The sequence below is a fragment of the Sceloporus undulatus genome, chromosome 5 (genome assembly GCF_019175285.1).
Source record: "Sceloporus undulatus isolate JIND9_A2432 ecotype Alabama chromosome 5, SceUnd_v1.1, whole genome shotgun sequence".
Taxonomy (NCBI): Eukaryota; Metazoa; Chordata; class Lepidosauria; order Squamata; family Phrynosomatidae; genus Sceloporus; species Sceloporus undulatus.
This window is the reverse complement of record NC_056526.1, coordinates 58159676-58186488: the sequence shown is the minus strand read 5'-3', so window position 1 is coordinate 58186488 and position 26813 is coordinate 58159676. Positions and strand designations below refer to the sequence as shown.

The window sequence follows — 26813 nt, the reverse complement described above, 5'->3', positions numbered from 1 at the left end:
GTTTTATTTCTTGGGAAAGAGGGAAAAATGACCCCTAACCACAGTCCCACTGTCAAGCAAATCATGTGCAGCTTTGTCATACTGATGACACAAGTATTTAAATGTGCTGCCTATTGTGTCCATGCAATAGCAAATATGTCCATAAATTGTCAAATTTTATTTAAAAAAACATTGTCGAATGATGCTCCCAGGAGAAACCCCTCCCTGGCTTTGGTGAGCTCTGTAAATCAGACATCGGTGCAGATAAGGGGACTAAATCACTGGTTGAAGAGAACCCCCCCCCCCCCCCCGGCTGTGCTTTAAAGATATCACTTTCCACAGCATGGGAAGTTTGAATCCACTGCATTTCTGGAGCTGCTTTTTCAGCTCCCGCAGCCAAGTGCTGAGAGGGAAAAACAATGCGCTGGGTTGGCAGGGAGAGAGCAAAGGGATGGGCATGATCTTCCCTCTGCACATTAAACCCTCCCTCCTGGATGCCCAGAGTGGGATTGGGAGCAAGTTCCCAGTGGCGGCACCTTGCTAAAACCCAGTGTTTTGTAAAAGAAACGGGGGAAACTTGATCTTGGAAAAACTGGATTAAGGGGGATTTGTGCCAGCCCCCCTTGAATTTGAATTGGGAAAAACTGGTGCAAGTGTAAATGACCCCCTTTTAAACTGGTTTGCAAACCGGTTTATAACGTAGTGTGAAGAGCCCCTTAGAATATTGGAAAACCATACAATAATATAGTACAGGGTAAAAACTCAGCACGACAGTCCTTTTTAAAAGTCAGGTGCTCTCTCACAGCAGTGATGACCAAACATTATTCAACGTGTACTGAATGCATGCCTGTACAAAACATGTCACTTTTGCCTCCAGCCTTAATGGAGTGTAGAGATATGGTCTTTGTGAGGATTATAAGGACCAATTTGTTTCTCTGCATGTGACCTTTACTCTCTCCTTGCTAGTCTCACTCTAGCAGGAGCTTACCAGTTCCTACTGAATGTGATTAGTTAGCCTTATTACTTAGATTATAGTCAGCATTAAAACTTTCTCTTAATTAATTAAGGCATTAACACATACATTATCACTGCCCTTGGCAGTAAAATATGTCATTAATTCTTATAGTTTAGCATAGATAACCCACCAGATAGAAAATGTAAAATTTGCTGAAGCAAATGTAGGTTCTGGCTTCTTTATATAAACCAAATGTAGAATAACCTATCTTGAAGACTGGTTTACCCTCTGCTTTTAAGTGAGAATGAATAGAGGACACAGACACATACACACAGATATAGACATTCTGAAAATGTATTTTCTTAAAGCATGATGCTGACCTAAAATACCCAGCTTGAAATCTTGTACTCTTGTACAAACTCACATAGCTAAATTGACTACTGCTTATTTATTAATGAAGATGCATGAGTATTTACTGGCTGTAAGCCAGTAAAACACTGGCTGTAAGCCAGTAAAACACATTACTTTTGTTTATCAGGATCTGTGTAAAAAGATTATGTGCAAATCTTTGGAAGAGATTGGAGAATCACCGCTCAGAGCATCAAGGATAGATTCTGAATGAATTCCCCTGGCCTTGAAAAATATTTCATTTCCAACAAACCCCACTTAAATTTCACTGAACTGACATAGTAAAAGTAAGACCAGTTCAACTCAGTTCTGAGTAAATGTGATCAGGATTGGACAAAGATACCTCATAAGCATGCAAATGAAAGTACTTCATAATCATTCTATAAGCTGAGGTTTTAATTGCAGAACAACAGAAGATTATTCAAAACTGCCCAAACATTAATTTGATAGATCTACAGGCATAGTGTAAAACCAGGGGAAACAAAATAAAATTAACTGAAAAGGTACAAGTTTCCTACCATGTTCTGGTCCCTTTAGAGCCAGCCGTGTCTGATGATGAGGAAGAATCTCTAGCTTGACATTATCAGAAGTATTAGCCAAGAACTGTGTTGCTTCTGCCAATGTACAGTACTCCATGCTGGTGCCATCAATGGAGAGAATATGATCTCCTACATGTAATGCACCACATCTATGGAAAAGGAAATACTTCAAAGTAGTTTAGTGTGTTCTTTGCTGGCTGTATTTTGCTTTCAAGCAGATTGTATATAGTATCCACATTATTTTCCTTTTATCTTAAATTAGAGAGTTAGTTTTTATAAGACCTGTCAAACCATAAATGTCATTATAGCCATCCTTAGAAAGGGTTAAAAACTTGGATTGAATTATTGATTAGGTTTGAAATGTTTTGCCAAAAGCCAAATATATTAAAAAGCAGAAGAAATAATGGCAATGTGACTGGGCAGCAGAATAAACAGGAATAGTTTGATTTAAGGAAGCTGCTTTCTCACATAAAATCATTTGGCTAATTATTTGAGAATTAAGTATTGATTTGGAAAAGATGTGTAGAGGGTGATGAAAATATACAATAATCAAATTAATAATTAACTAGTCATTACAACTAGATAGACACCCAGAAGGTGAGGAAGCTAGATGCTACATTTTGCAACACTCAAGAAACTGGCTACTGGATGAGTTGAAAATGAAAACACAGCAGTCAGCATCCTGACATACCAGTCATGCAGACAGCATCTTTAGTTGGTTACCCCCCTGCAGAATGGGAGCAAAATAGAGGGAGAAAATTAACGCAATATGCCCTCTGAACAGCAGAACACAACAGGATCAAGTACTTGTAATTTCCAAAGCCAAAAAGCTTATAGTAGAACTATAGGTTGACTGAATCATTTACAGGACCATTGGTTTTAAAAAAAGTGTGTGTTGGCGGTGGGTGGGGGGAAATAATAAGGAAATGCTAGGGAGGATAGGCAGGAGGTAGGGAATTTGGAGCTGGAAGGCAGCAATATAGATGAATTGAATGTATTTCACAATTTTAGTTCTGAAGAATATACATCTGAGGCAGCAGTATCTAAGCAGGGAGTAGGACAAAGAATGAAGGACAGTGTTATTTGCTTGAAGTTTCTCCTTTACTACTTTCACTGAATGGGAGCTGCACAAAAGCAGATGCATTTGAAGGACCTCCTACTCATTTAAATGGCACTTGGAGATGAATCCCAATGCATTGTTTCTGTTCTTCCACCCTCCTTTTAAAAGTAGAATTTAACATTCAGAACAGTACTTTTTGAACAGAGATTTAAAAATGCATTATTCTTCTTGTAGAGAACAAATAGATATAAAAATACAGAAGCCAGTTTCTTCTGTGTCTCTGTGATACTGTAATAAATTGCATAATGTTCAGTGCATGTGTTTGTGCATGAGTGTGTGGAAGACTCAAATCTACTCTGCTTCAATTCATTGTGCTGAAAGTTTGAATGATGACTCCAAAAATAACAAAACAAAAAAACCCATACAAACTTGTTCATAACCACAAGGAAGTACATGAATGTAAATAAAAACAGGCACCAAAATCTGCTAAATTCAAAATAGAACTTTAAGAAATTTACCATAGTATTTATTCTTTTAAATATCTAATGCAAATATCCAAATAACTGGATAGCAAACACACTGGTTTTGTCCAAAGAAATGCATAACGAATTTCATGCATGTAATAAAGAGTTACTGTCCATTTTCCTTGCAGTCAGACCTTTCAGGTTGGCTTGAAATGTGGTACAGTGGGAATTGGTAGACAATGGGGGAAAGGTTTGCATGAACGAAAGTGCTTTTTCTCTAAATTAAAGTTTTTCGGTTAAGTAGTTTTAACTACAGTTAGGTTGCCATCCTGTAATTAAATAGGACACTGTCAACTGTCTTCATCTGTCATCTGACTACAGGATTTTCATATAATGTATGATCTTTGAAGCTATGTAGGATCAGCACTGATTAGTACTTCGATGGGAGACTTCCAACAAATACCGGATGCTGTAGGCTGTATTTCAGAGGAAGGAACTGTCAAAATCAACTTTGAGTATTCCTTGCCTAAGAAAACCCTATGAGATTCATGGGGTTGCTATAATTTGACAAATAACTTGAAGATATGCGTGCGTATGTGCACCTGCGTGCACACACACACACATTAAAGGGTGACAGATCATTGTGGACACTTCTGCAATACTCACCTGTCTGCGATACTTGCAGATTTTATTTTGTCTATGATAATGACTTGTTTGCTGCAGCACATCGAGGTAGATAGGGCCACCCCCAGAGCAGAGCCGGCTGTTTTGGCAACTTCAACAAGCAGTGGCCCAGAAGCTGTTGCTACAGAATCTGTAAAAAGCAAAAGCAATGCTTCACCATTATGTATTTCATTTGTTTTAAAGCCCTCGTCCTAAATGGATCCACAGAATCAAATATTTGTTTACATGCATTTCTCCAAAGGATGACAGGGAAAATATGTTGATGCTTTGTCAGATCAATTTTATTAGAGTCTTGATTTTGCAGCCTGATATTTTTAAAATGGTCTCAGTACCTGGAACCCAGGTGGTGAGACATGAATTATGTTAGCCCTCTGGGGTTTGTATTCATAGTTCTCTGTCATTTAGATGCCAGTTTTGCCATACTTTACTTAGCAATTATCCTTGAAGCATTAAACCTGAAGATGCAACAATCGCCAGGCAGTGTGCAGTACTGCCTGGTTTGCACTCTCTCTCTGCTAACAATCCACTAACCCCCAGTTGGCTCTCTGGATTAGCAGCAATCAGTACAGCAAAAGTATGATAGTTTCAATGAAACTCACTTGGGCTAGGCATGCTGATTCAGCACACCTGACACTCACAAAGCCAACCATCTGAAATCTGTAGAACAGGGACTGTTGCAAACAGCTGAAGGCAACTAAGGATCAGGCTATGCAATGTATTGAAACTGGCTATTTACATTTTGAAGTAAAAGCTGATGCAGGGCCCTTATTCAGCATATGTTCCCCAGCATATGGAATCCTGCTATGGTTATCTTCTGAAAATTGCACCCTCTTGGCTGTTATTTGGCATTTGGCTTTTTGTAGTAGGCAGTATAGGGGATGATAGGGAGTTATTTAGACCCCTTCTGGACTTGGAACGTGTTCCAGATTTGGAATTGCTGATACTTCAGAATAGAAGTGAACCATTTAAGCTTGTCTTTTAAAAGTGTGAATAATGTGATGTGCAGTTGAAACCTAAGTTGGAAACAAATTTCTGCAAAGCAATGGGAGCAATTTCATCCTTGTGGGTATGAGGGCACTAATAGGCTGTACAGACCTGCCATTAAGACTGGTCTGGGGGCAGAATTGGGGTGTGGCATCCATATGATGCAAACCCGACTCTGTCCCCAGGCTGGCATGATGCCGCACGCTGCACCACATAGTATGTGGCATCACAGTGCTCCTCTAGCACTGTGTTTAGATGGCACAGCACCAAAGGAGCACTGAAAAGCAATGGTGTCATTAGCTATGGTGCCCTTTCTGTGATGCACTTTTTGTGGCTCCTTTTTGTACTGCAGAAAGGTGAGATCGGGGTTGTGGCATACAGTTGCCGCGGCTTCAATCTGGCACTTAAAGGGGAATTCTGTACAGTCCCTATTTTCCTTGTTAGTATAAACCTACAGATGTTACAGAGCAGAGGGGGTGCATGCTTGAAGATAAATAGCCTTAAAGGGGAAAACCTTTTCACCTCACTGTTTAAAATACATGCTAGAGGATGGAGAAGGAACATCATGAAGCATCTAAATAATTATGGAAATAGTTTTAATAATGAGGCATTTTGTGGGACTGTGGATACCTTGCATTCTTTTTTCTTTTCTTTTCATCCTAAGGGGACATTGGGCCAGAGTAGAAGAACAGGAAAAAGAAGCTCAAAATGAAATACTGTGAGAGGGGAACTATGGGGAAAGGATATAACCTAGAGTAGAGGTGGGCAAAGAGTGACCACCAGGGATCAAAATGAAATTTTGCATTAAAAAACCCCACAAACAAACAAACAAAAATTGCATCAAAATATCTCAAATGCCCTCTAGAGGCTCAGGAATGCCCCAACCCTGCCTTTCATGTCTCACAGATGGTGGGGAATTATTCTTTTTTGGGTAGGAGCAGGTACAGTCCTCCAAAGTCTCCTGGATGGCAAATACAGCCTCCTAGTCTTCCAAAGTTGCCCATCCCTGACCTAGAGGTCAGTCTGTTTGTTTATTTATTTACATCATTTATATCATGGATGCGGCCCAGCAAGGCCTTGGGACTGGCCCCTGCCCAGTCCTGCTGCCGATTGCCGCCGGAGCCTTTGGCCTCTCGCGTGAAGGCGTGGGGCCTTTGGCCTATCAGGAGGAGGCGGGCAAGGGGGGCAATTGTCTATAGAAGCCTCTGAAACATGCATTTATATTAACATTTTTTAAAAAATCAGCATTTTTTGCGTGTCCTCCATTCTTTATTTAAAAAGTGTCCTCCATTTGAAAATTTTGTCCTACATTTGTTCCGGTTTATTTATTTAATTATTTTTTTTTTAAAAAAAATATTTAATTATTTAATTTTTGGCTTCGGCCCCCCAGTTGTCAGAGGGACAGCAACCCGGCTCAAAAAGGTTGCCTACCCCTGATTTATATGTTGCCTTTCTCCCAAGGTGAGACCCAAGGCGGCTTCCAGAAACAACAGCTTAAAAACATTTACAAAGGAATAAATAAGGACAATTTAAAATCCCTGGACTGAAACACTATTGAATCGTTTAAAAACATACTGTATTGGTTAACTGCTAGTTATGGCCAGACAGAAAGAGAGTTAAGGCCATTATAAAAAGAGGAATTGATAAGATCTGAATAGGATATTGGGAGCTGAGAAAGTAGAAATGGTTCAGGTTTGGTTTAAAACTGAGGTGCTCTTATGTACTATTTGCAGATGCAGCACAACACTAGAAATGTATTTAATCTGTACCAATACATCTTCACAGTTTTTATTTTCTACATCTTTGTTTGGATATTTTAATTTAATAATTTACAAGGAAGATGGGCCATACTTAACCATTCTGAGCTCACTGAGCAACACAACTACAGTGTAGAAGTCACCTTAAGACCCAAACATCAGATCCAGGGAGGGATCTCGTGGGCACAAGGGCAAATTCTGTGACAGGGGTCCAAGCATTTGAATTGTGGGGCCAAACTGGGCAGGGGTTCCATCACAACTACATTTAACACACACACACTATTTAATTTTTTTTTAAACACAGTTCAAAAGTGCTCCATTAGTCCTGTTGTTACCCAGTTTCCTAGAAGCTTGTTGGATCTACCATATGAAGACACGATCACAAACTGTACTCTGAAGAACCCACACACATCACAAAGGCCAACTAAATGATACATGGAATATGAGAACATGCTTCATGTGGATTTGTGTTTGCATAAGAAGTGCAGTGAGGGACTAGGATAAAGTGTGTGGGAAGGGTACTTTTCCCCACCATATTGCAGCAATCAGGGAAATTCTCTGTCTCTCTCTCTCACACACACATGTAGACACAGCTATATTCTAAAAGGTGGGGGGAATCCTCTACTGAGAAACATTTTTAAAAAAACACTCAGTTTATACTAAAATTCCAATCCAGATTGGCTCCCCTGTATTTATTTATTTTTTTATTAAATTTTTTATTTTCCAAACAGTTAAAAACATACCATGTATATACCTTACAATATACAAAGACAAATACACCAATCTATATTGATCACAAACATAACACAAAAGAAAACACACACATATAAGTGTTAAGGAAAAAGCAACATGGGATATACAGTAAATGAAATAAAACATGTATGTGAGAGTCAGGATGACTCAGCAGAAGCCAATTGAGAACCACACAGGTGTAAATGGTAATACAATTAACAAGTCCTGAATGCCAAGGACAAGAAATGTAGAGTGGATAATTGAACACACCTGACAATTGTGAAGTGGTCAAGGCTGAGATGATGAAATCATTAATTGTGGGATGAACCAAGAGAACCAATGAGAATGATGTACACGCCTACTGGGTGGAAACAGACAACAGTGGGTGGTACCATGCATTGACTATAAGAATGACTATACAGTACATCCCAATGTATTTTGTGGGTTGTAGAGTGGAAAGTGAGGAGTTGAGTATTGTTGTGTTGGATAGTTTTGGAGCTGTATATAGTAGAATAAAGTAGATCTTTTATATAAGACTACTGAGTTGTCTGGTGTCTTGGGTGAAGCTACAAGAACCAGCTGGATCCTGAAGAAGGGTGAAGACTTCTGTGGAAGCAAGAGTGAGAAGGCTGGGAGAATTTGTCAGGGTCTTCAGCCTATTCTCTGTAACTCTTGCTAAGCTATAACCACTGGCCAAAACTGGTCAGCGCGGTGCACAACCAGGTGGTGAGTTCAAGCCAGAGGTGAAGAGCTACAACTCCCATCATCCCTGACAATAAGATCAAGTTTTAAGCTTTCTTTAGCACTATTAACCTTCCAGGTGTTGTTCACTCCTCGTATTCTTTTCTATCTTGTGTTTCCTATGTTATCATTCGATGTTCCTTATCCTACACTTTGCTCACATACCAAATCTGCTGTATTATGAAAATAATTAGAGTAAATATCTACCATATCTTCCACATATATGTAAAAAATAAAAAAGAGAAAAAGAAAGAAATCTCTCAGTTAATATCTATCATATTTCTGTTGCCTAGCATCTATTTTCCCATGGACACTTTTCTAATAGCTTACCTAATAGTATTTATTTAATGTTATGATTTAAAGCAGTGAATCTCAAATTGGGCCGTATGCTCCGGGGTGGGGGGTTGGTGGAAAGATCCAGAGGGGCAGTGAGGAAAAATGAAATGATAGTTGGGCCTTCAGTCAAAATACTGGTGCACAAAAAAGATAAGGGGAACCAGAGGCCTTTAGGACCATGGTAGAGATGAGGAGTTAGAGCATGTGGTGGAAGGAGAGAAATGGCAGCAGAAACGAGCTTTCACATTTGGGACTCTAGTTGAGCCTCGTGAGTTTTACCAGGACTTGGCTGGCAGGTTGGCACTGCTATGCTGCTACCGCTTTTTTCCTGTCAGACAAGTTGAGAGAAGAGATAGCAGAAGCAACAACATTTGTGTGTATGGTAACAACATGACGCAGTGTTGCAGAGGCACGACTCTGTGGAAGGAGGGAGAGGAGTATCCAGGGTCAATTATTTAAAAAAGCCCTTTGCCTCTGTCACTTCAGTCAATGTGAGAGCCCTTCCTTGCCAGGAAGAAAAATAGGATGCAAACTGCACCCTCTCTGCTCTGGGTGAAGAAGGATTGAGAGTCTTTGCAACCAGTCACCTTGGGATCAGCAACTGAGCAGCTGGTCATGTAATGAATGAGAAGCTTGTCATTCATATTGGCCTTTGCCGCAAAGCCAGCCTGGGCAAGAGGCTTCTCAGCTGCTGCTCCACAAGCTGCTCCCTTGCTGCTCCCAAGGTGACTGGCTGCCCAGTCACTGCTCAACTGGCAGCTCAGGTGCTGCTCCCTTTGCAACTAGTCACCCTGGGAGCAGCAACCAAGCAGTCAGCCAGCTGGCTGTCTTGTAAGGCTGGTGCAGATAAGGAGCAGGCCTGGGCCACTGCTATATTCTCACATGAGAGGCTAAGCAGGAGGAGAAGAAAGTGGTAGTGGCGAATCGGGTGCAGCTGAGGTAGATGCCACTGACCAGCTGGCTGCACAAACAGTAGATCTAATATCAAGAAATAGGTGTTGAGGAGTGCTAGGGCTATCACCCAAGAGGAAAGGGGGCAGTAGCCAAAAAAAGGTTTTGGGAACACTGATTTAAAGTAATCATGTATACCAAATATAATGTAGTTTGGCACCATTCCATGTGATTTAACTTTGTCAATGTTAGAGGAAGTATCTTAGGTTTTCTTATTCCACCACTGATTACAAAGATGTGTAGTAAAAACAGATGTCTTCACAGGATCCTAAAACTAGCACCATATTTGCAAAGGCTAAATAAATTCCCTATTATTGTCAACTGTGATGTGAGACTGGTGGAGAATTCTAAATGCCCATCCCCAAAACACCAATCGCAGGATTCCATAGGATGGAATCAAGGAAATTAAAGTAAAATCATAGCACTATAAACTTGTAATGTGACTGGACCTCAGATTCAATTGACTGATGTCTGGAAGCCACATTTGGCATTGGAGGATGATAGTCAGTACAGCAAATCTGAATTAACAATTGAGTGGATTAATTGCCTCATAGGCATTAGAGCCACTAACCTTCACTGCCACTTGGTTCTTCATAACATTAGAGGGAGGTAAATAGGAGCACTCAATTAAAAAGGCAAGGCAAACCAAGTGAACAAACACTATAACCACATTAGGGAGAACAGAAGACAAGTGGCGAACTGAGAAAATTCAGAAAACAATGATCAAGTAGAGGTCCCTTGACAGAGACTTATTAGTTTATCATGCACAAGCAAAAGGCATGAGTATGAAAAATGAATCATATAGATATAAATTATTCATGTGTAAAAAGATGTTTCAGTCATTAAGATATTTACACCATGACTAAATCACTTACACACTATGTTGATTTATTGGCTATGTAATTAAATAAGATATGCTCATGAATGTTTGCATGGAAAACACTCCTAGATTTTAGAAGTTTCCTCGGTTTTGAACACTGCATCTCATTCAGGGCACAAGGCTTGATTAAAGCCTCCCAGGGGCACCAAAATTACTTTTGGCATACTAATAGCAACCTTGGCTTATTCCACGAACAAGACTCTTTCCCCTCTTAACAAACACATATCAGAACAAGTAGAAAAATATTTTTAGAATCATTCCCAAATGGGAACAAGCAAACCGATTTGAAGAATCCCCTCCCCAGGAAAGTTCTGTTTATCACCTAAAATATTCAAAAATGTTCTGAGATTTTTTTAAATAAAATATTATTTTTACAAATAAGCAGGGAAAGATGAACTTTCATAAATCTAATTATCCTTGATGAGATCCAAAGTATGTTTCAAGGTGAATCTGCTTCAATATGAATCTTGCACAGAAATGTCAGAAAGAGGTTTTGTTCTAGATGCTTATGTAATAAGAGGACATCTAAGAATATATGTAGCTATAAGTGATCATTCTTGAGTTCAAGACTTTAAAAATTAATTTTAAAAGTAAGGTTGGGTGAATAGGGACAAGATGTCAAGTCTATTAACACCAGCTGTTGCCACTGCCTAAGGACACTAAAATTATTCCATCTGTTATTCTGGCAGCTGATCTCTTTCTTACTGCTAGTGTGAATACTAAACAAGACATCCATTTTGGCTATAAATCCAGCACTTTGTGAACACTTCACAGGAAGAAGAGTGCATAGACAATATGCTACATTTTGTAGCATGTGCTGAATCAAGTAATACAGTTTTTGTAAGAACCTGGTTCACTGTTAATTTGGTGACAGTATTTGTCATAACTGGGAATACTTTTTCAGAATTTTTTCTAGATTCAAGCCAGCTTCTCTGGATTTTACCTAATGCAATGATTAAAACTGAATCTAACAATTCACATTCACAAAGGGGTCTATTTTTATTAGTTTTTTTTTTTTAACAAAATCAAATAGATGTGGAAACCTGGGGTTTCTCATGAGTTAGGGCAACACAGCCTCCATATACTCAAAATGTCTCTTTTTCATTTGTGTTTAAGTCATAGTATCAAACTCCTCACATTTCTCTAAAAAAACAAAACAAAACAAAACCCACGGCTTACATTGATCTCTATCTTGCATGTAGGTGTCAAATAGCAGTAATTGAAACAGAGTGGCTATATGAAGTGGATCCCTGAGTGGTTTTATATTTTGACCACCAAGTATAAAAGTGATTTGTCTTCTCTAGTGATGATAGGGCACAATGCTTTTAAAGAACCAAGTTTTTTAACATTTCAAAGGACAAGTGGTTGCAAAAGTACTTTTACATTAAGCTTTAGAAAGCAGACTTGGAAATATTATTTGGACTACAACTACCAAAATCCCCCAGCCATGCTGATTAGAAGATTCTGAGAGCTGTAGTCCAAAGGTAAGACATGCAAACTATTAGAAGTCAGAACACTGCTGTCCAAATTTAAGAGCTGTTCCTTGAACAACTTTTGTAGGGGTCCCATAGAATCTTCTCCATGGAGGGGCTTCCCATGAAATATTGGGCAACCATCTGTTTGGGGTTGTTTGAAGCAGGGAATTAGACAAGTTGGTCCATTGGATCCTTTCTAATTTGATGATTGTAAAACAAATCTGTGAATTATCCAATGCAAATTAATCTTGATAGACAGACTAGCTGTAAAATAAATTGACATATTTTATTTTATCCTAAGGGCTAACCATAGAAGGAGGCTGGGAATGGACATCTGCCTTTTTCATGACACAAAATCCTATATAAGATTGAAAGAGAGCATTTCTAGGCATTATAGAAATCCCTCGTCCATCTGCTCCATCTCCTCCAATTCTTCTACAAAAGGTGCACTTGTCCTTTGCTGTCTCCTGTTACACAAGACACAAATAGCAAAAAGGGGTTGCACTTTCTTTTCCTCGTCTTCCTTCTTCTCCTCCTCCCATTTCTGCATTAGTAATTTAACCTTTCTAGAGAGACGACTCACAGTCTACTAACAAAATGTGAAGCCTGCACTGTCTGTTCTTTTGTTTTCCCAAGTCATGTTTGATTATTTTTTCATGCAAATGCACTTACTTTAATCATCATAGATTTTATACTATCAGTGTCTAGATACCAAGCAAATAAATCAGCTCTGCTTGGGTTCCCCACCTCCCTCTTACCTGCATGGAGATAATGACTTTTAAAAATGTAACAAGCCTAATTCACAGTGAATAATATCCTTTACTGAAAAAATTCAAAAATTTGACTAGGAATAAGCATATTTCTAAATCATCTTTCCCTAACCAAAGTATAATTCTGCAAGGGAATATGGATAAGGAACCACTGTAATTCTGTTTCCTTATAAATAAAATAAAAGGAAAGGAAATGTGAAAATAGAAAGAGTATACTGTATAGTATTTATAAATGTATATGCTTTATATTTGTTACAATATATACTAGTAATATATTATGGCTACTGAGAATGCTGCTTTCTCTTGACTGTAAAGGTCTTCACTATACCATCTATACAGCCTTCATGTTGGCATTTACTTTTACCAATATAATATTGTTCATACTCTGGCTAAATGCATGCTTCATTAGTCTGAGTAACCTTTTATGCATTCCAGGTTTTGTTGAGGAAATCAGAAACTCTTTCAGCCAGCAAGTCCTGACAGTGTCAAAGCTGTCATTAATTTGTTCCTCAACAATATGCATTATATATATGCTTAACACAGTTAATCATGTGTGAAACCCAATGCCCAAACCAACATTGGAAGGAAATAAGTCAGTGTGCTGTGGCAGACGGTGTGCAGATGGTAAAGCAGGACATTTTCTAAATAATAAAACAACTATTTAAAAATTAAAATAGAGCATTTGGCTGCAAGACCCAGACTGTACTCAACACAGTCATATATGTAGTCAGTACCTTCATGATCTCAGAAAAACCATGTGCTTGCAGGGGCAGTGAGCATTCCCATTACCTCTATTCAATATAGATGAATAGAGACAAAAAGGTCACTCAAAACCAAAGGAGAAGGGATACAATTTCCCTATTTATTTTGAAGAGATGAGTGGACAGCTGGGACAAGACACAGAAATATGAAAAGTTTATAAAGGTTTACAATGCAATGGATCCATATACATCTATATATACAGTGTTAACGGCATCAGTGGGTGTGAGATCTAAATGGCAACACACAAAGACAGGCTTTCAAGAGCTTCACAGGCTCAGCAGATATTATAGATTCTCTAACCTCATTCAGTTGAATGTAACCATCGAGCTCCTATGGCCAGGGCCTCATTCCCACTATGTTTTAAATTAGTTCAAAAATTGGTTTGAAGTGGTTTAAATGACCCTGGTTCGCACTTGAACTGAATCGCTGAAGCTATTAAAAGAGGGGGCTATGCACTAGACTCATTTAATCTGCGCCATTTTGATGCTGATTTTTTTCCATGTCTTTTTGGATAAATCGATTCCTTGCAATGGTGAACCAGATGCGGATCAGAATCAGTTTCAAGAATCAATTTCAAGAATTGATTCAGTGTCAGTATGAATGAGATGTGGTTTGGAATCGATTTACTGTGATAAGGGGTCGCCGGGTGGGGAAGCAGAAATTAATAATCTGTGTTCACCCGCCCTTTGACCCTCATATGGAAGTACATAAATGCAATTGCATTGATGACAAAGGGGGGAAAATCCTCTGAAAATGCTCCGAATTGAACCAATTCAGTTTCCAACGTGAACTACAAGTGGGTTATTTTGAGACTCCCACAGAAAGCAGTTTAAATTGAATTGATTCATTCATCAATCTGAACCATAAGTGACTTATTTTATTTTGTTTTACAGAAATATGAGATCGGGGCAAATGTAGTGTGAACCACGCTCCGCTGCCAAACTGATCCATCGATTCAGATCATGAAGCGATTTATTTGTAAATTGGAATGAGGACCAGGTTCCTAATTACATGAGCTCTGTAACCTGAATGAGATTAAATAGCCCTGTATATACCTTTGCAATGAACATACAAAGGTTTGCTGGGTGCATGGTGGCAACTCCAAGAAGGATTTGGAGGCTAAGCTACTTCATCCTATGGAGCATCACATACTAAAGCAACAGTAACGAAAAGCACAGGCGAGGTCATGGCCTGCCTTAAAAGGAAAATGCTGGGAAAATGAGACCATCTTTGTTGAGTTACTAAGTTAGCAAAGTCAAGGTTCTGTCTGTGCTGCAATACAACAGCTCCGTTATCTTTGGCATTGTGGTGGCTCCTGCTCTCTAGTTTCGTGAACCATGGCTTGCTTTTTGAACTCTTCACTTTGGTTACTTCTTGGATGGTTTTCAACCCTGCTTGAATTGCTTTTTGTGCTTAGACTTGGACTATTTCACCACTTTTGGATTCTCTGGGTATGACTGGCTTGGTTCCTCTTTTGTTTGTTTCTCAAGTTAAGAGTGTACTTTCCTGGGCACTCACCATCCTGAAACAAACATTAGCAAAATTACTAATAAGGAATGGTTGTACTCTGCTCCTGAAAGTGAACAGGAAGTTTAAACATACGGAATTGTATGAGAACTTTGAAGATAGCAGGCGTTTTCATCACCTATGGAACAAACAGCAGAGCAAAGAGGGACAGCATAATTTGTGCCTTTGGGTTAAAATACAGCTGGAATGTCAGCTTTTATGTCTGCCGGCCTTGAAAGCATACCTTTAAGTGCATACCACTATAAATAATATAAAGGGTTGCAGTGCCCATAAATTATACTCAATTGCTAGAATAGCCAGTTTTTGTTTAACATCCACAACTAGGAATAAAGGAGAAAAGAAGAGAAGAAGAAAAAAGAGAATAGGAGTTCCTTGAAAAAAAAATTAATCAGCAAGTCACTTTCATATATATGCTTCTAATTAACCAGTCTTCCTAAATGGAGAGAAGATTTGCACAGAAAGGGTATACAGCAACCAAAGAGACTAACACGATTACAGTGCCATACAAGGGTGCACTATATACGACTTTGAGCTTACGCTGAAGCCACACAACAATTGAAGAAATGGCGAGCATGCACCCCATTGTTTACAATGGGGCGCGAGTGTATACAGATTTCCCCTTTTATGCTGGGGTGGGTGGGTCTGGAACAGATCCCTCTGCGTAACCGTAAGGGAAGAGTCCACTGTATTCTGGATCAGCAGACTAGCCACCTATTATTCCAGGTTTGAGAACCAATTGGGGGAAGATTACTCTCCTCAAAAGTCTAATAGGCATTTAAATACAGTACTCCTTGTGCTCTTCTGCATTTCCTAGGTTTAGGAGAAACATAGAGACTTGATCATTTGCATGGAATTTGAACCATGTTGCCTTGTTTTATTTACCAGAAGCTTAGGCACTTGTTTACCAATACTGGGAGGTTTATCATGGAGCCATGGTTAAATGCCAGTACTACAGCCACAAGGTTGTGAGTTCAATCCCAGGCAGGACTCCAGGCCTTGCGTCCATTGTAGGTCACTAAAATGAGTACCTAGCTTGTTGGGGGCAATTAGTTTACACATTGTAAACTAATTAGGCAGTGCTTAAGTGCACGGATAAACGGTATAGAAATGTACTTGCGATTGCTATCATGGAATGGTACATCTCATTTCCAGTGCATTTCTTCCTCTTCTTTCTTTTGCTTCTTCTGGTATCCCTTCCCTAATACTATTGGCTATCATTGCCTATTTTTTTCTCAGCTCAACTGCAGAGGGAGGGAAGTCTCCTTAACTATTTTGCTACATCAGATTTCTTTCTACATACAATCTTGTATGCAAAAAGAGATGGGCCTGATTCGAAGTCCATAGACTATGAAGATTAGGGCTGATGGCATTTGCAGTTCAAAAAATAACTGGAAGGCTAGTTGCCCATCCCTGGCTTAGAATTTTGGCTGGAGAATGAAGATATTAAGTTCACATCTCCACCTTGTTATGTTCATTGGGTGATCTTTGGCCAGGCCCCTCTCTCTTTAACTTAAGCTCAGTCCAGATGGGCAGCGCTTCTAGACGCCCCTCGCACATGACGAGGGCATCAAAATGGCGGCACCCTGTACAGAAAGGAACCGCCATCATTATGTGATGGATGCATAGCATCCGCACGTCACAGTGCCATTATGATGTTGCGAGTGCGCCACTGGCGCATTGCGGCGTCATAACTGCGCCGCAAGAAGAACCATCATTTTGCAGGTTCTTTTTGATTCATGGGGAAGTCCTGCAGTCTGGAGGCTGTGGCTTCCTCGCGGACCAAAGCTAGACGCCGGGAGACCGTCCTTTTTGGACAGTCTATTCTCCACCTAACTTCACAAGCCTATTGTGAGGAGAAAAAAATGGGGAAGAGATCACATGTATCATTTTGAGCTCCTTAAATGAAAAGCAAGATATAAGTTGGTGTTCCATATCCATGGATTCTTTATCCACGGGTTCAACCATCCACAACTTGAAAATACTAAAAAAAAATTCCAAAAAGCAAACTTTGATTTTGCCATTTTATATAAGAGACACCATTTTACTATTCCATTGTATTTAATCGCATATCCATAGATTTTGGTATCCACAGGAGTCCTGGAACCAAGCCTCAGTGGAAACTAAGACCCCACTGTACATGTTAAAGATAAAAATAAGAAAAAACTTGGGACAATGGATTAACCAAATATTTATTATACCACGTAGCTGTAAGTGGATACTGCAAAGTTCTTTACTTGGTAGCGACTTTGACGAGTCACATCCAAGGTCACAGAATACTGGAGAAGCTAATAGTATAGTATTTAAAAGCAACTACAATATTACAAATGCTATATAAGAAACTTGTTAGTAGCAAAGGAGAGGAGAAGTGTGTGTGGTGCATGATTCATGTCCTCATAAAAATGAAAACCTGGGAACATTCAGATTTCAATTAGGAAGGAACTCAGGAGACATGACTTGAACTAACAGTGCCATTAAGGCTTTAAAATAAAGAATAAAGAAAAGAAAGACCAGTTAGAAAAAGAACTGGAAGAGATTTTCAGGACTGGTGAATGAACTCTGAATAAGTGTAAAATGCTTGGTTTTTTTTAAATCATCATCATTCTCTAATTACATATTTTACACCTTTTCGCACTTTGCAGTAGCACCCCTCTTTCCAATTTTTAACTTCTGTTGGTTCTCCCCTCCCACTAAAAAGGTCCCCGAGACTCATAGGGGCCAAGAAGGGGAATTTTTCCTTCTTTCTTTCTTTCTTTGGTGTTTTGGACATTTTAGGACCAGGAAAGGTCTTTCTAAAATTAGGAAATAAACAAAGCATGGCAAAATTGCCTCCATGTCTTGCAGTAAAATAAAATAAAATAAAATGCCCTTTCTTGGAGGGTCCTGCTGGCACCCGCACCTCTTAAAAATGGCTTAAGGGGCCACATGTAGCCTATGAGCCATGGTTTCTCCATCCTTGAATTAAACTACACATTGAAGTTGGCTTAAAATATCCTAACTTGTTTTGAAGCTGGTAACTATTTTCTTGATGATTATATTCTCCCTACCCAGGTGAAATTGAAAACTAATGTTAATAAGAGACAGAAGAACGGCTTGTTGGATCGGACCAAAGACCTATCTAGTCTAACAGTCTGTTCACACAGTGGTCAGTCAGTGTCCCAAGGAAACCTTATCAGCAGGAGGTAAGTACAATATCCATGTAGCACTCCCCAACATACTGCCTCTCTTAATGGAAGTGGCACATAGCAAACCTGAATCATAGTCACTGATGGCCCCATTGTCTATTAATTTATTCAGTCCCCTTTTAAAGACATCCAAGTTAATAGTTATGAGTTCTAGAGTTTAACTATGTACTTTGCAACTTCCTGTCTTATAAAGGTATGGAATGAAGAAAGGAGTGAAGAACTTACATATGTAGGCAAAAAGTTCAACCATTGCTTGGTTTTAAAGTGGCATGTGATCCATTCTTTTTTCATCTAAAGGAAAATCTTATTTCATGAGATTTTGTCTGATCTTGAAAGCTAATCAGGGTCAGCTCTGGATAGTACTTGCATGAGAGACTACCAATTAATACAAGGTCTTATAGACTATGGCGTGGTACAAACTGCCCGAAAAGGGTGGCCTGCCGGCGGGCTAATTTCTTCCAAATGGAAGCCGCAGCCGCCAAACTGTGCAGCCTCCCTCCAGAGGAAAAAGAACCTGGGAAAACTGGGTTCTTTCCCCACTGCCATTGTTATGTTGTGAGTGCACTGCCATTGTAGCACTGCCAGTACATGCTAGGGTTAGGGACCGTGCGGTTGCCGTGCAGTCCCTAACTCTAGTTGCACCACTGCCATGCCACAAAGGGCCCATCTGTCCCAGGCCTACATTTCAGAGGAAGGAACTGGCAAAACCACCTCTGAATATTCTTTGCCTAAGAAAACTGTATGAAATTCATGAGGTAGCCATAAATTCATGTCAGGCAACTTGAAAGTGCATGTGCACACACATACAGAGCATTGCCTCTGAAACCTTGTGTTGCTTGGGGAAGTGAGAACAGCTTAAACCTATTATTGTAACATAAACAGTTTTCGGAACAATATGACTTACCTTCCCTCTGTTAATTTAGATAATGAAACTTTATTTGTACTTATTTGGCAATAATTAAATTTCATTTCACCTTTACAGTCTGTCTCCTACAGGGAACAAATGTTTATGCAACTGATTTTAATGAGGCTTTAGTTTCAGAAGTGCTAGAGAGAAATGTTAATTGGACCTGTCAGAGCCATTTGCAAGTTTGTAGTATACAAACAGACATGTTTTTACATATCTTTGGGGAGGATTTAAAGTTTTTCAAAGGTAAGACACAACTGCAGTAATGGAATTATTTGCATCTATGAATAAGTCACACTCTTTCAGTTATAGAGTAAGCCAAAAGCAAACCCCCTCTGAACCAATCTTGCCAAGAAACACCATGATCCATTCACCTTAGGGTTGTCTTATGTCAGAAACAATTTGAGGGCATGCAACAACAACAAATGGATGGGCTAATAATATTCCCTTTAATTTTTAAAGACTTAATATTTGTAGATAAGTAAGAAACACATAATCTGAAAGCAGTATATGCAGTGGAGCGTGAAGAAACTTAATTAGTTAGCTTCTATTAATAAACTAATTTACTGTTGATTTGGTAAGAATATAACCTATACAATATTGTTGGAACATAATAAAAATATCTATAAGAAGCCTTTATTATTATAATATCGTACAAATTTAACTTGGTAGTAGAGTTTGGATTAGTTTGCTAATTAACTAGTTGATTTATTAATTTGAAAATTTGATTTTAGCAATTTCACCTAATTCACTAGATTCTCCAATTAACATAGAAGCTAAAAATGAGGATTAGTAGAATTTGTTAGGATGGGTGCTTCCACATTCAATAAAACAGGCAGGCTTCCTGCCTAAGCAGAAGAAATATTAGAACTGAAGAAAATTCATCATATGGCTCTGCTGTTTGGCAGGCTAATCTCAGTGATTGTTTTCAGATGACAGCACAGAAAGGGGGCAGAAAGAGAGAGAGAGAACTTTCTGAGGTTGAGGTCAGAGCAGGGGAGCTGAGTTTGAGAAAGAAAAAAAGAAGAAGCTAAAAACAAAGAAGTAGCAGCTAGAAAAGAAGAAAAAAGTGAGTCCTGGAATTGAATGGGGCTGGAGAGGAGTGATTACTTTGCTTAGCAGGGCACTAAGGCCTTTTTCACACAGAGGCTTACCACTGGCAAAACGTCCCTGAAGTACAAAAGTGTGATAGCTGGTCCTGCTTCTCTCCCATACTCAAAGCATTTGCATAGCAGCCATTTCTTGAATAACGGGAACTTCCATTATTTAAGAAATGGCTGCTCCGTGAATGCTTTGAAGACATGAGAGAAGCAGGATGCCTCAATGATGATTTAGAAGCATAATTGGCTATCACACCTTCATGCTTTAGGAACACTTCAGGAACGGTTTGCTGACATTTTAGTGACAGGAAGTGCCTCTGTGTGATAATCCCCTATGACTCTCAAACAGCCAAGGCCAAAGACAGATGTGCCCCCCATGAGTCTGTATGGAAGGAAAATCTTTGGAGTCTTTATGAGCAATGGCCGAGGGGGAGGAAAGAGCATTGTAACTCTCTTCAGGAACTTCCCCTCTACTGATTACCGTATATACTTGACTATAAGCCAATCTCATGTATAAGTCTAAGGCAGGTTTTGGGGCAAAATTATGGATTTTGATACAACTCTTAAGTTGAAGGTAAAACTTAGGGACATGGAACAAAGGATCTAAATGAAAAAGCAAAATAAAACAATACCACAGAACCTACAAAATTCTGTCAGGCATAATGGTTTTGGCTCACACAAGAGGCTGGATCGAAGAGAGAGCAGAAGGAGGTCAGTGCTTCCAGTACAGATTGCACTCTTGCCTTTCACCAGGGGTGGTTTCCTTTCTAATAGGAGTTAAAGTATAGTATTTACATTGACTTGTGGATAAGTCGACCTAGGTTTTTGGGGCAAATTTTTTGACTAAAATTTCTAGACTTATACATGAGCACATACAGTATATCCTAGACTGATTTATATTGTATAATCTTTGTGGTGAATTGCAATTAATCCTTTTATAAACATTTTCACACACAATATACATTGCTATATATTTTGATAATTAAGTAAAATGTTTTCCTCAAATACATCCCCCATGTCTTTCTCTGTTGGCTTCTCCCTCTCTTTCCCAACACTTCTCATTCTGCTTTTTACCTTCCCCTGCCATAATTTATGCCATAATTAAGGTATGATTAGTGGAGAGAATAGTAGTGCTGATAATTTAAACACTGATTGAGTTTGGGATCCCTGGTTTCTGCATAGAGAACATGTACTCTACCACTGGTATTTGTAGACAATGCTTCTTGAGTGGGAGTGGAGAGGCAGAAAGAATATGATGGTTTAGTTGTGCATAAAAACATTCTGCTTATGCTTAGAGATTGAAAAAATTAAGTATAAGAATCCTGTAACCTTGATTCACTGACCAATCATTGTTCTAGTGGCCTCTAAAGTATGGACAGTAAAATGCCACAGATGATTCCTGGAATGAAAGTTCAGCATTTAAACATATCCATGACTGAGACTTCATATCTATGAGTAGAGTTGCTTCTTGCAACTATTTGAGAATACTCATGGCTTTATTATGTGATATGCCAACAAGCTATTGACACTCCTGGTGGATCAGTGCGCTCTAACTTTAAAAAGTCACTCCTTATTAACCTTTAACATGCAAGGCACTTGAGGAGTGAACATGTTGGTGGGGTGGAAAGAAAAAAGAACTGCAGATGAGTGACAAAGTAAATTGAAGAAGTTGTCAGATGAGAGCTCATGTTTTCAGATAGCGTTTCTCAACCTGACAATTGCCAGCTGTGATGGACTTCCACTAATCCCAGGCAACAATCATATTATGGCTTTGCAGTCCATGTGTGGAAAAAAAATCTAGGTCAGAGGAAGGGAACTTTAAAAGGAAAAGAGAGAGAGAGAGAGACCTTTTAAAAGAGCCAATAACAAAATGTGTTCCACAATGGTGTACATTGACAACCTCTGAGCTATTCTCTGTAAATCCCATGGTCTGGCCCATAGTAAAGTTTTATCTTGCAACTTCATTAACAATAACTTAACTAATTAAACAATAGAGAGCAAGGGTGGTGTAGTGATTTGAGTGCTCAACTAAGACACTGGGAGACCAGGGTTAGAATCCTATCTCAGCCACTGGGTGACCTTGCGCAAGTCACAATCTCTCAGCCTCAGAAGATGGCAATGGCAAACTCCCTCTGAAGAAATTTGCCAAGAAAACACCGTGATAGGTTCCCCTCAGGGTTGCCACAAGTCAGAAATGACTTGAAGGCATACAACAGTAACAACAACAACTTAACAATTCTAATTATTAATTTTAATGACAGTGAATTCATTTGCCAGTTTCTAAATCTTTAACATTATTGATTTAATTTTCAAATCTAAGTTCCAAGCTCTGCCCTGAACTAAAATTAGCTTCTATCCATATTTAATACTGAGCCTTGGTCTCTTCATCTGTAATAGAAATAGTGTCAAAGATTAGAACAACACAACTCCCTTGCCCATCCACTTGTGTTCTTAGTTTACCTATAAATTTCCATTTTATGTTCTCCCTGGGAGGTTCACATGCCACAAATATCCATTCATTTTAACTACGAATGAAAATGTTATTATTTATTCAACTGTTTAAAGACCTTTAAAAATATACTTTAAAATATTGTTGAGCATTTTTTAATCTAACATGTTATCCTTTGCGTGGTGCTTTACTTGTAACCATGCATAGCGATCTAAGTTACTTTCAGAAAGAGAGAATATTGCTAAATATACATTTCTAAACAATCAGGCTACAGAATTAATTATGTTTCTCTGCAGTACAAAATTGAACATTGAATAAAAAAGCAACATGGGCGATCCCTTCCGAGACTATGAGAAAAAACACCTTTAGTAGCTGGATGAGAATGACCAAATTGCCAAATCTGACACATTTCACTTGAAAACAGCACACTGGTTTATAACAAAAGAATATCAACAGATGTCTCTGTGTGCTGATTAGGGCAATGCAGAAATGTCGGTATATGAAGTGTGGTGGCAGCTTCTTAAGGATCCCCTAGCCATTTATTATTTTACTTAAGATTTTATCTCAGCAGGGAAACTTTCTACTGCATCTGTTTGCTGGGAGAAAGAAGTTCAGATTCCAAACAACAATTGATTGGAAGATTGCTTGTGCTGCAAATTTTCTTCATTCAATCTCTGATGTAACTTGTTATAAATATTACTATGCTAGTTGCATTTTAGTATTTCTGCTATAAAGAATACTTGACTAACACTAGATCAATCTATTTCTCATATGAAAATTTTAAGAGTTATGCACCAGTTTTCCATATAGGTACATGTTCTCCTACCCACATCATTATCTAGTAATTGTTATACTGCTGTACCAAATAATCAGATTTAGTGTTGGATATCACAGGGAAAAGAATCCCGCAGGTATTATCTCACAAAGCCGATTGATTTGCCTCATATTTTTCCTCTTCTTGAAGAGAACTTTAAATCCTTTATTGATAAGAAAATGCACTTAATCTTCCAGTTGATGACCTTGTGTGAGGCCTACAATGGAAAATGAAAAAGCTATAAAGTCCATGCTGTTATATGCAACTTGCATGGCCTACGAAATTAAGGACAAAATATTCACACTCTCAGTGAAGACAGATACAGTTGCCAGGTTATTTAGCCTTTAAAGAAAGTTAGGAGATACAGAGAAAGAGAAGATCTGCTGGACTTTCCCCCTTCCCCACTGCCCTTCCCTTCTCCTTTTGTGTCTTGTCTTTTTAGATTGTAAGCCTGAGAGCAGGGAAATAGTTAATTAACAATTTCACTCTGACAGCCTTTTGGATGAAGAGTGGGGTATAAATAAATAAATATTATTATTATTATATATAAAATGAAGAATCTTGAAAATGTGGAATCTCCCGCCTTGACTACTGCAATCTTTTGATGGGGCTCCCATTGTCCCACCTTAGTCCTCTGGTTTCCATTCTATTGCTAAGATTATCTTTTTAGCTCGTAACTTTGATCATGTCACCTCACTTCTGGCATCTCTTCACTGGCTACCCATTCCTTTTAGGATTTGGTACAAGATTCTTCTCTTAATGTTTAAAACTTTACACAACCTAGCTCCCCCATATCTGTCAGTCCTTATTTCATCTTGCCATCCTGTCTGAGTTTTGAGGTCCAGGAGGTTGGGGCTTCTTACCCAGCGAAGGGTTTCTTCTTTGTTGGCTTGGTTTTGTCCTTTTTCACCTGCTGCACTGTAATCCTGGAACTGTCTTCCTGAACATCTGCAGACAAACTCTTCTCTTGATCATTTAAAATCTAAATTAAAGACTTTCTAGTTCTCTAAAGCATTTAGAACTGTATTTTAATATTGTTTTATAATTTTATATTTGATTATATGTATTAGTAGTTTTTACAGTTTGTTTTTAATTGCATAACTGAGTTGGTAATGGGTTGGATGAGGGAAAACAAACTCAAGTTGAATCCAGAGAAAATGGAAATACTCGCGACAGGTACCCCAGGTCTATGGAAGGAACTTTGTCATCCTGTCCTGGACGGGGTCACACTTCCCCTAAAGGACAAAGTTCGCAATTTGGGAGTACTCCTGGATCCGTCTCTACAGTTGTCATCTCACATAGATGCGATGGTCAGGAGTGCTTGGTATCAACTTCGGTTGATATGCCAACTGCGTCCCTACCTGGACCGAAAGGACCTTGAAACAGTAATACATGCTCTGGTAATCTCTCGTCTTGATTTCTGTAACACGCTGTACATGGGACTACTCTTGTACCAAGTTTGGAAGCTTCAGTTGCCAGCTAGACTGGTCACCGGTTCATCAAGGTTTAATTACATAACTCCAATTTTAAAAGATCTTCACTGGCTGCCGATTAGCTTCTGGGCACAATACAAGGTGTTGGTTATTACCTTTAAAGCCCTACATGGCTTGGACCTGAGTTACTTGCGGAAACGCCTCTCCCTATATAATGTGCCCTGCATTCTTAGAACATCAGGGAATTACACACAACCAGACTAACTTCCACTTCCCAGAAAGCCTTTACTACAGCTGCTCTAAAACTCTGCAACAGTCTCTCGGAAGAGATCTGTCTCACTACCTCTTTGGAGGCTTTTAAGAGGGCAGTTAAGACAGATCTCTTCCGGCAAGCTTACCCACCTGATCTCTTATAAGACATATTCTTCTACCTCTTTGACTTAGATTGAAACATCTCTCTCCTCATCACTTTGATAGTATCCTTTTTAATTGTTATCTATTTTTATATTCTATTGTACTATAGTGCTGTTTTTATTGTTGTGATTTGTATTTGTATATTGTATTGGGTTGTAATTCCGCCTTGATCCACCTGGGAGAGGCAGGAAAATACAAATAAAAATGTATTATTATTATTAATTCTGTATAGTTTATATTTTATGACTTTTAGATTGTATGCCATTGGCATGTTACATGTTATTTTTATGATGCTTGTAAAATGCCATGTAAATTTATGGCACTATATAAATAAACAAACATTGTTGTTGTTATTGTTATAGTTAATCTTAATAACTGAGACATATTCATGGCTGCTTGTCTGGAACAATTATATATATTTAGATACATTCCTATGTTAGAAGAAACTTGCATCTTGCTGCTTCACACAATACTCCCAGGACATAGACTATACAGCTTTTACTGTCACTGGAAAGACATTAAGGTTTATGTCATACCTTGTAAGTACTTCTTTTTCCTTATCTGGGATAAATACCTACATACCATTACATACTTTGTATAAGTGGTCCTCCCTTGAGTCACAGAGGGAGTTGCAATCTTGATAGGAGAAACGATATGCCTTCAAACTACAAAACCATGAAATAACCAGACTCTAAATTACAATAAAATACTGTTCACCTCTCCACGAACCTAGAAAGATTAATGAGATGCTGCTGATGGGAATATCTGTGCTACTAGAGGCGTAACAGGTCACAATCATTGTCCAAGTAGCCTCTAAAGGATGGACAGTAAAATGTCACAGATGGCTCCGAGAACAAAAACTCAGCATTTAAACATACCCATCACTGAGACGTCATATTCTACCAGGAGAGTTGCTTCTTGCCCACACTGTTTGAGAATACTCATGGCTTCACCATGTGATGTTCCAACAAGCCGAATTCCATCAACACTAAGCAACCTGTCACCAGGTTTGATTGTGCCCTCTCTGAAAGAAGATTGAAAGAACAACCAATATGAATTTGATTTAAAGCAATTTGAAGGTAAGAGTCACATGCTACACCATCTAACACTCCTTTCCAGCTAAACTGCCCTGATTTTCTGTGGCAGCTCAAGGAGCATTTGAAAGGAGCAGCAGCTTATATCAGAAAACCTGTGATGGGAAAAAGGGTCAGAGGACTAAGTAATGTAGAAACTATCAGGGATTGCTTGGGTCACAATTCCTCCCCCCACTCCCCCCCAGACACACATGCTCTTACCAGTCTGAACTTTGCAATAACTGGAAAGCCCAAAGGAGGAACAATATATTTTTGTACAAGGGTGTGTATGAAGGTAATAAGAGAACCAGCATGAAATATCTATATATCTGTACATATCTGCTATATATATAGGGTAGCAAAATAACACTGATTTCTTTGGCTGAGGACATTAGAAACCAGTTTATATATAAAAGGCTGAACACTACATCTGTAAG

The 26813-nt window shown here is 38.8% G+C and overlaps 1 protein-coding gene across 7 annotated transcripts in view; it reads right to left on the bottom strand.

The window, feature by feature from the left end:
• GRIP1 (glutamate receptor interacting protein 1) overlaps positions 1 to 26813 on the bottom strand; it is a 308504-nt gene that overhangs the window by 59369 nt on the left and 222322 nt on the right. For all 7 annotated transcript variants that reach the window (XM_042468137.1, XM_042468139.1, XM_042468138.1 and 4 more), the window contains exons 7-9: positions 26182 to 26327; positions 4072 to 4219; positions 1861 to 2030 (exon numbers count right to left, since the gene is read on the bottom strand). In XM_042468137.1, coding sequence (XP_042324071.1) covers positions 1861 to 2030; positions 4072 to 4219; positions 26182 to 26327 — 464 coding nt within the window. The remainder of the gene's footprint in view (positions 1 to 1860; positions 2031 to 4071; positions 4220 to 26181; positions 26328 to 26813) is intronic.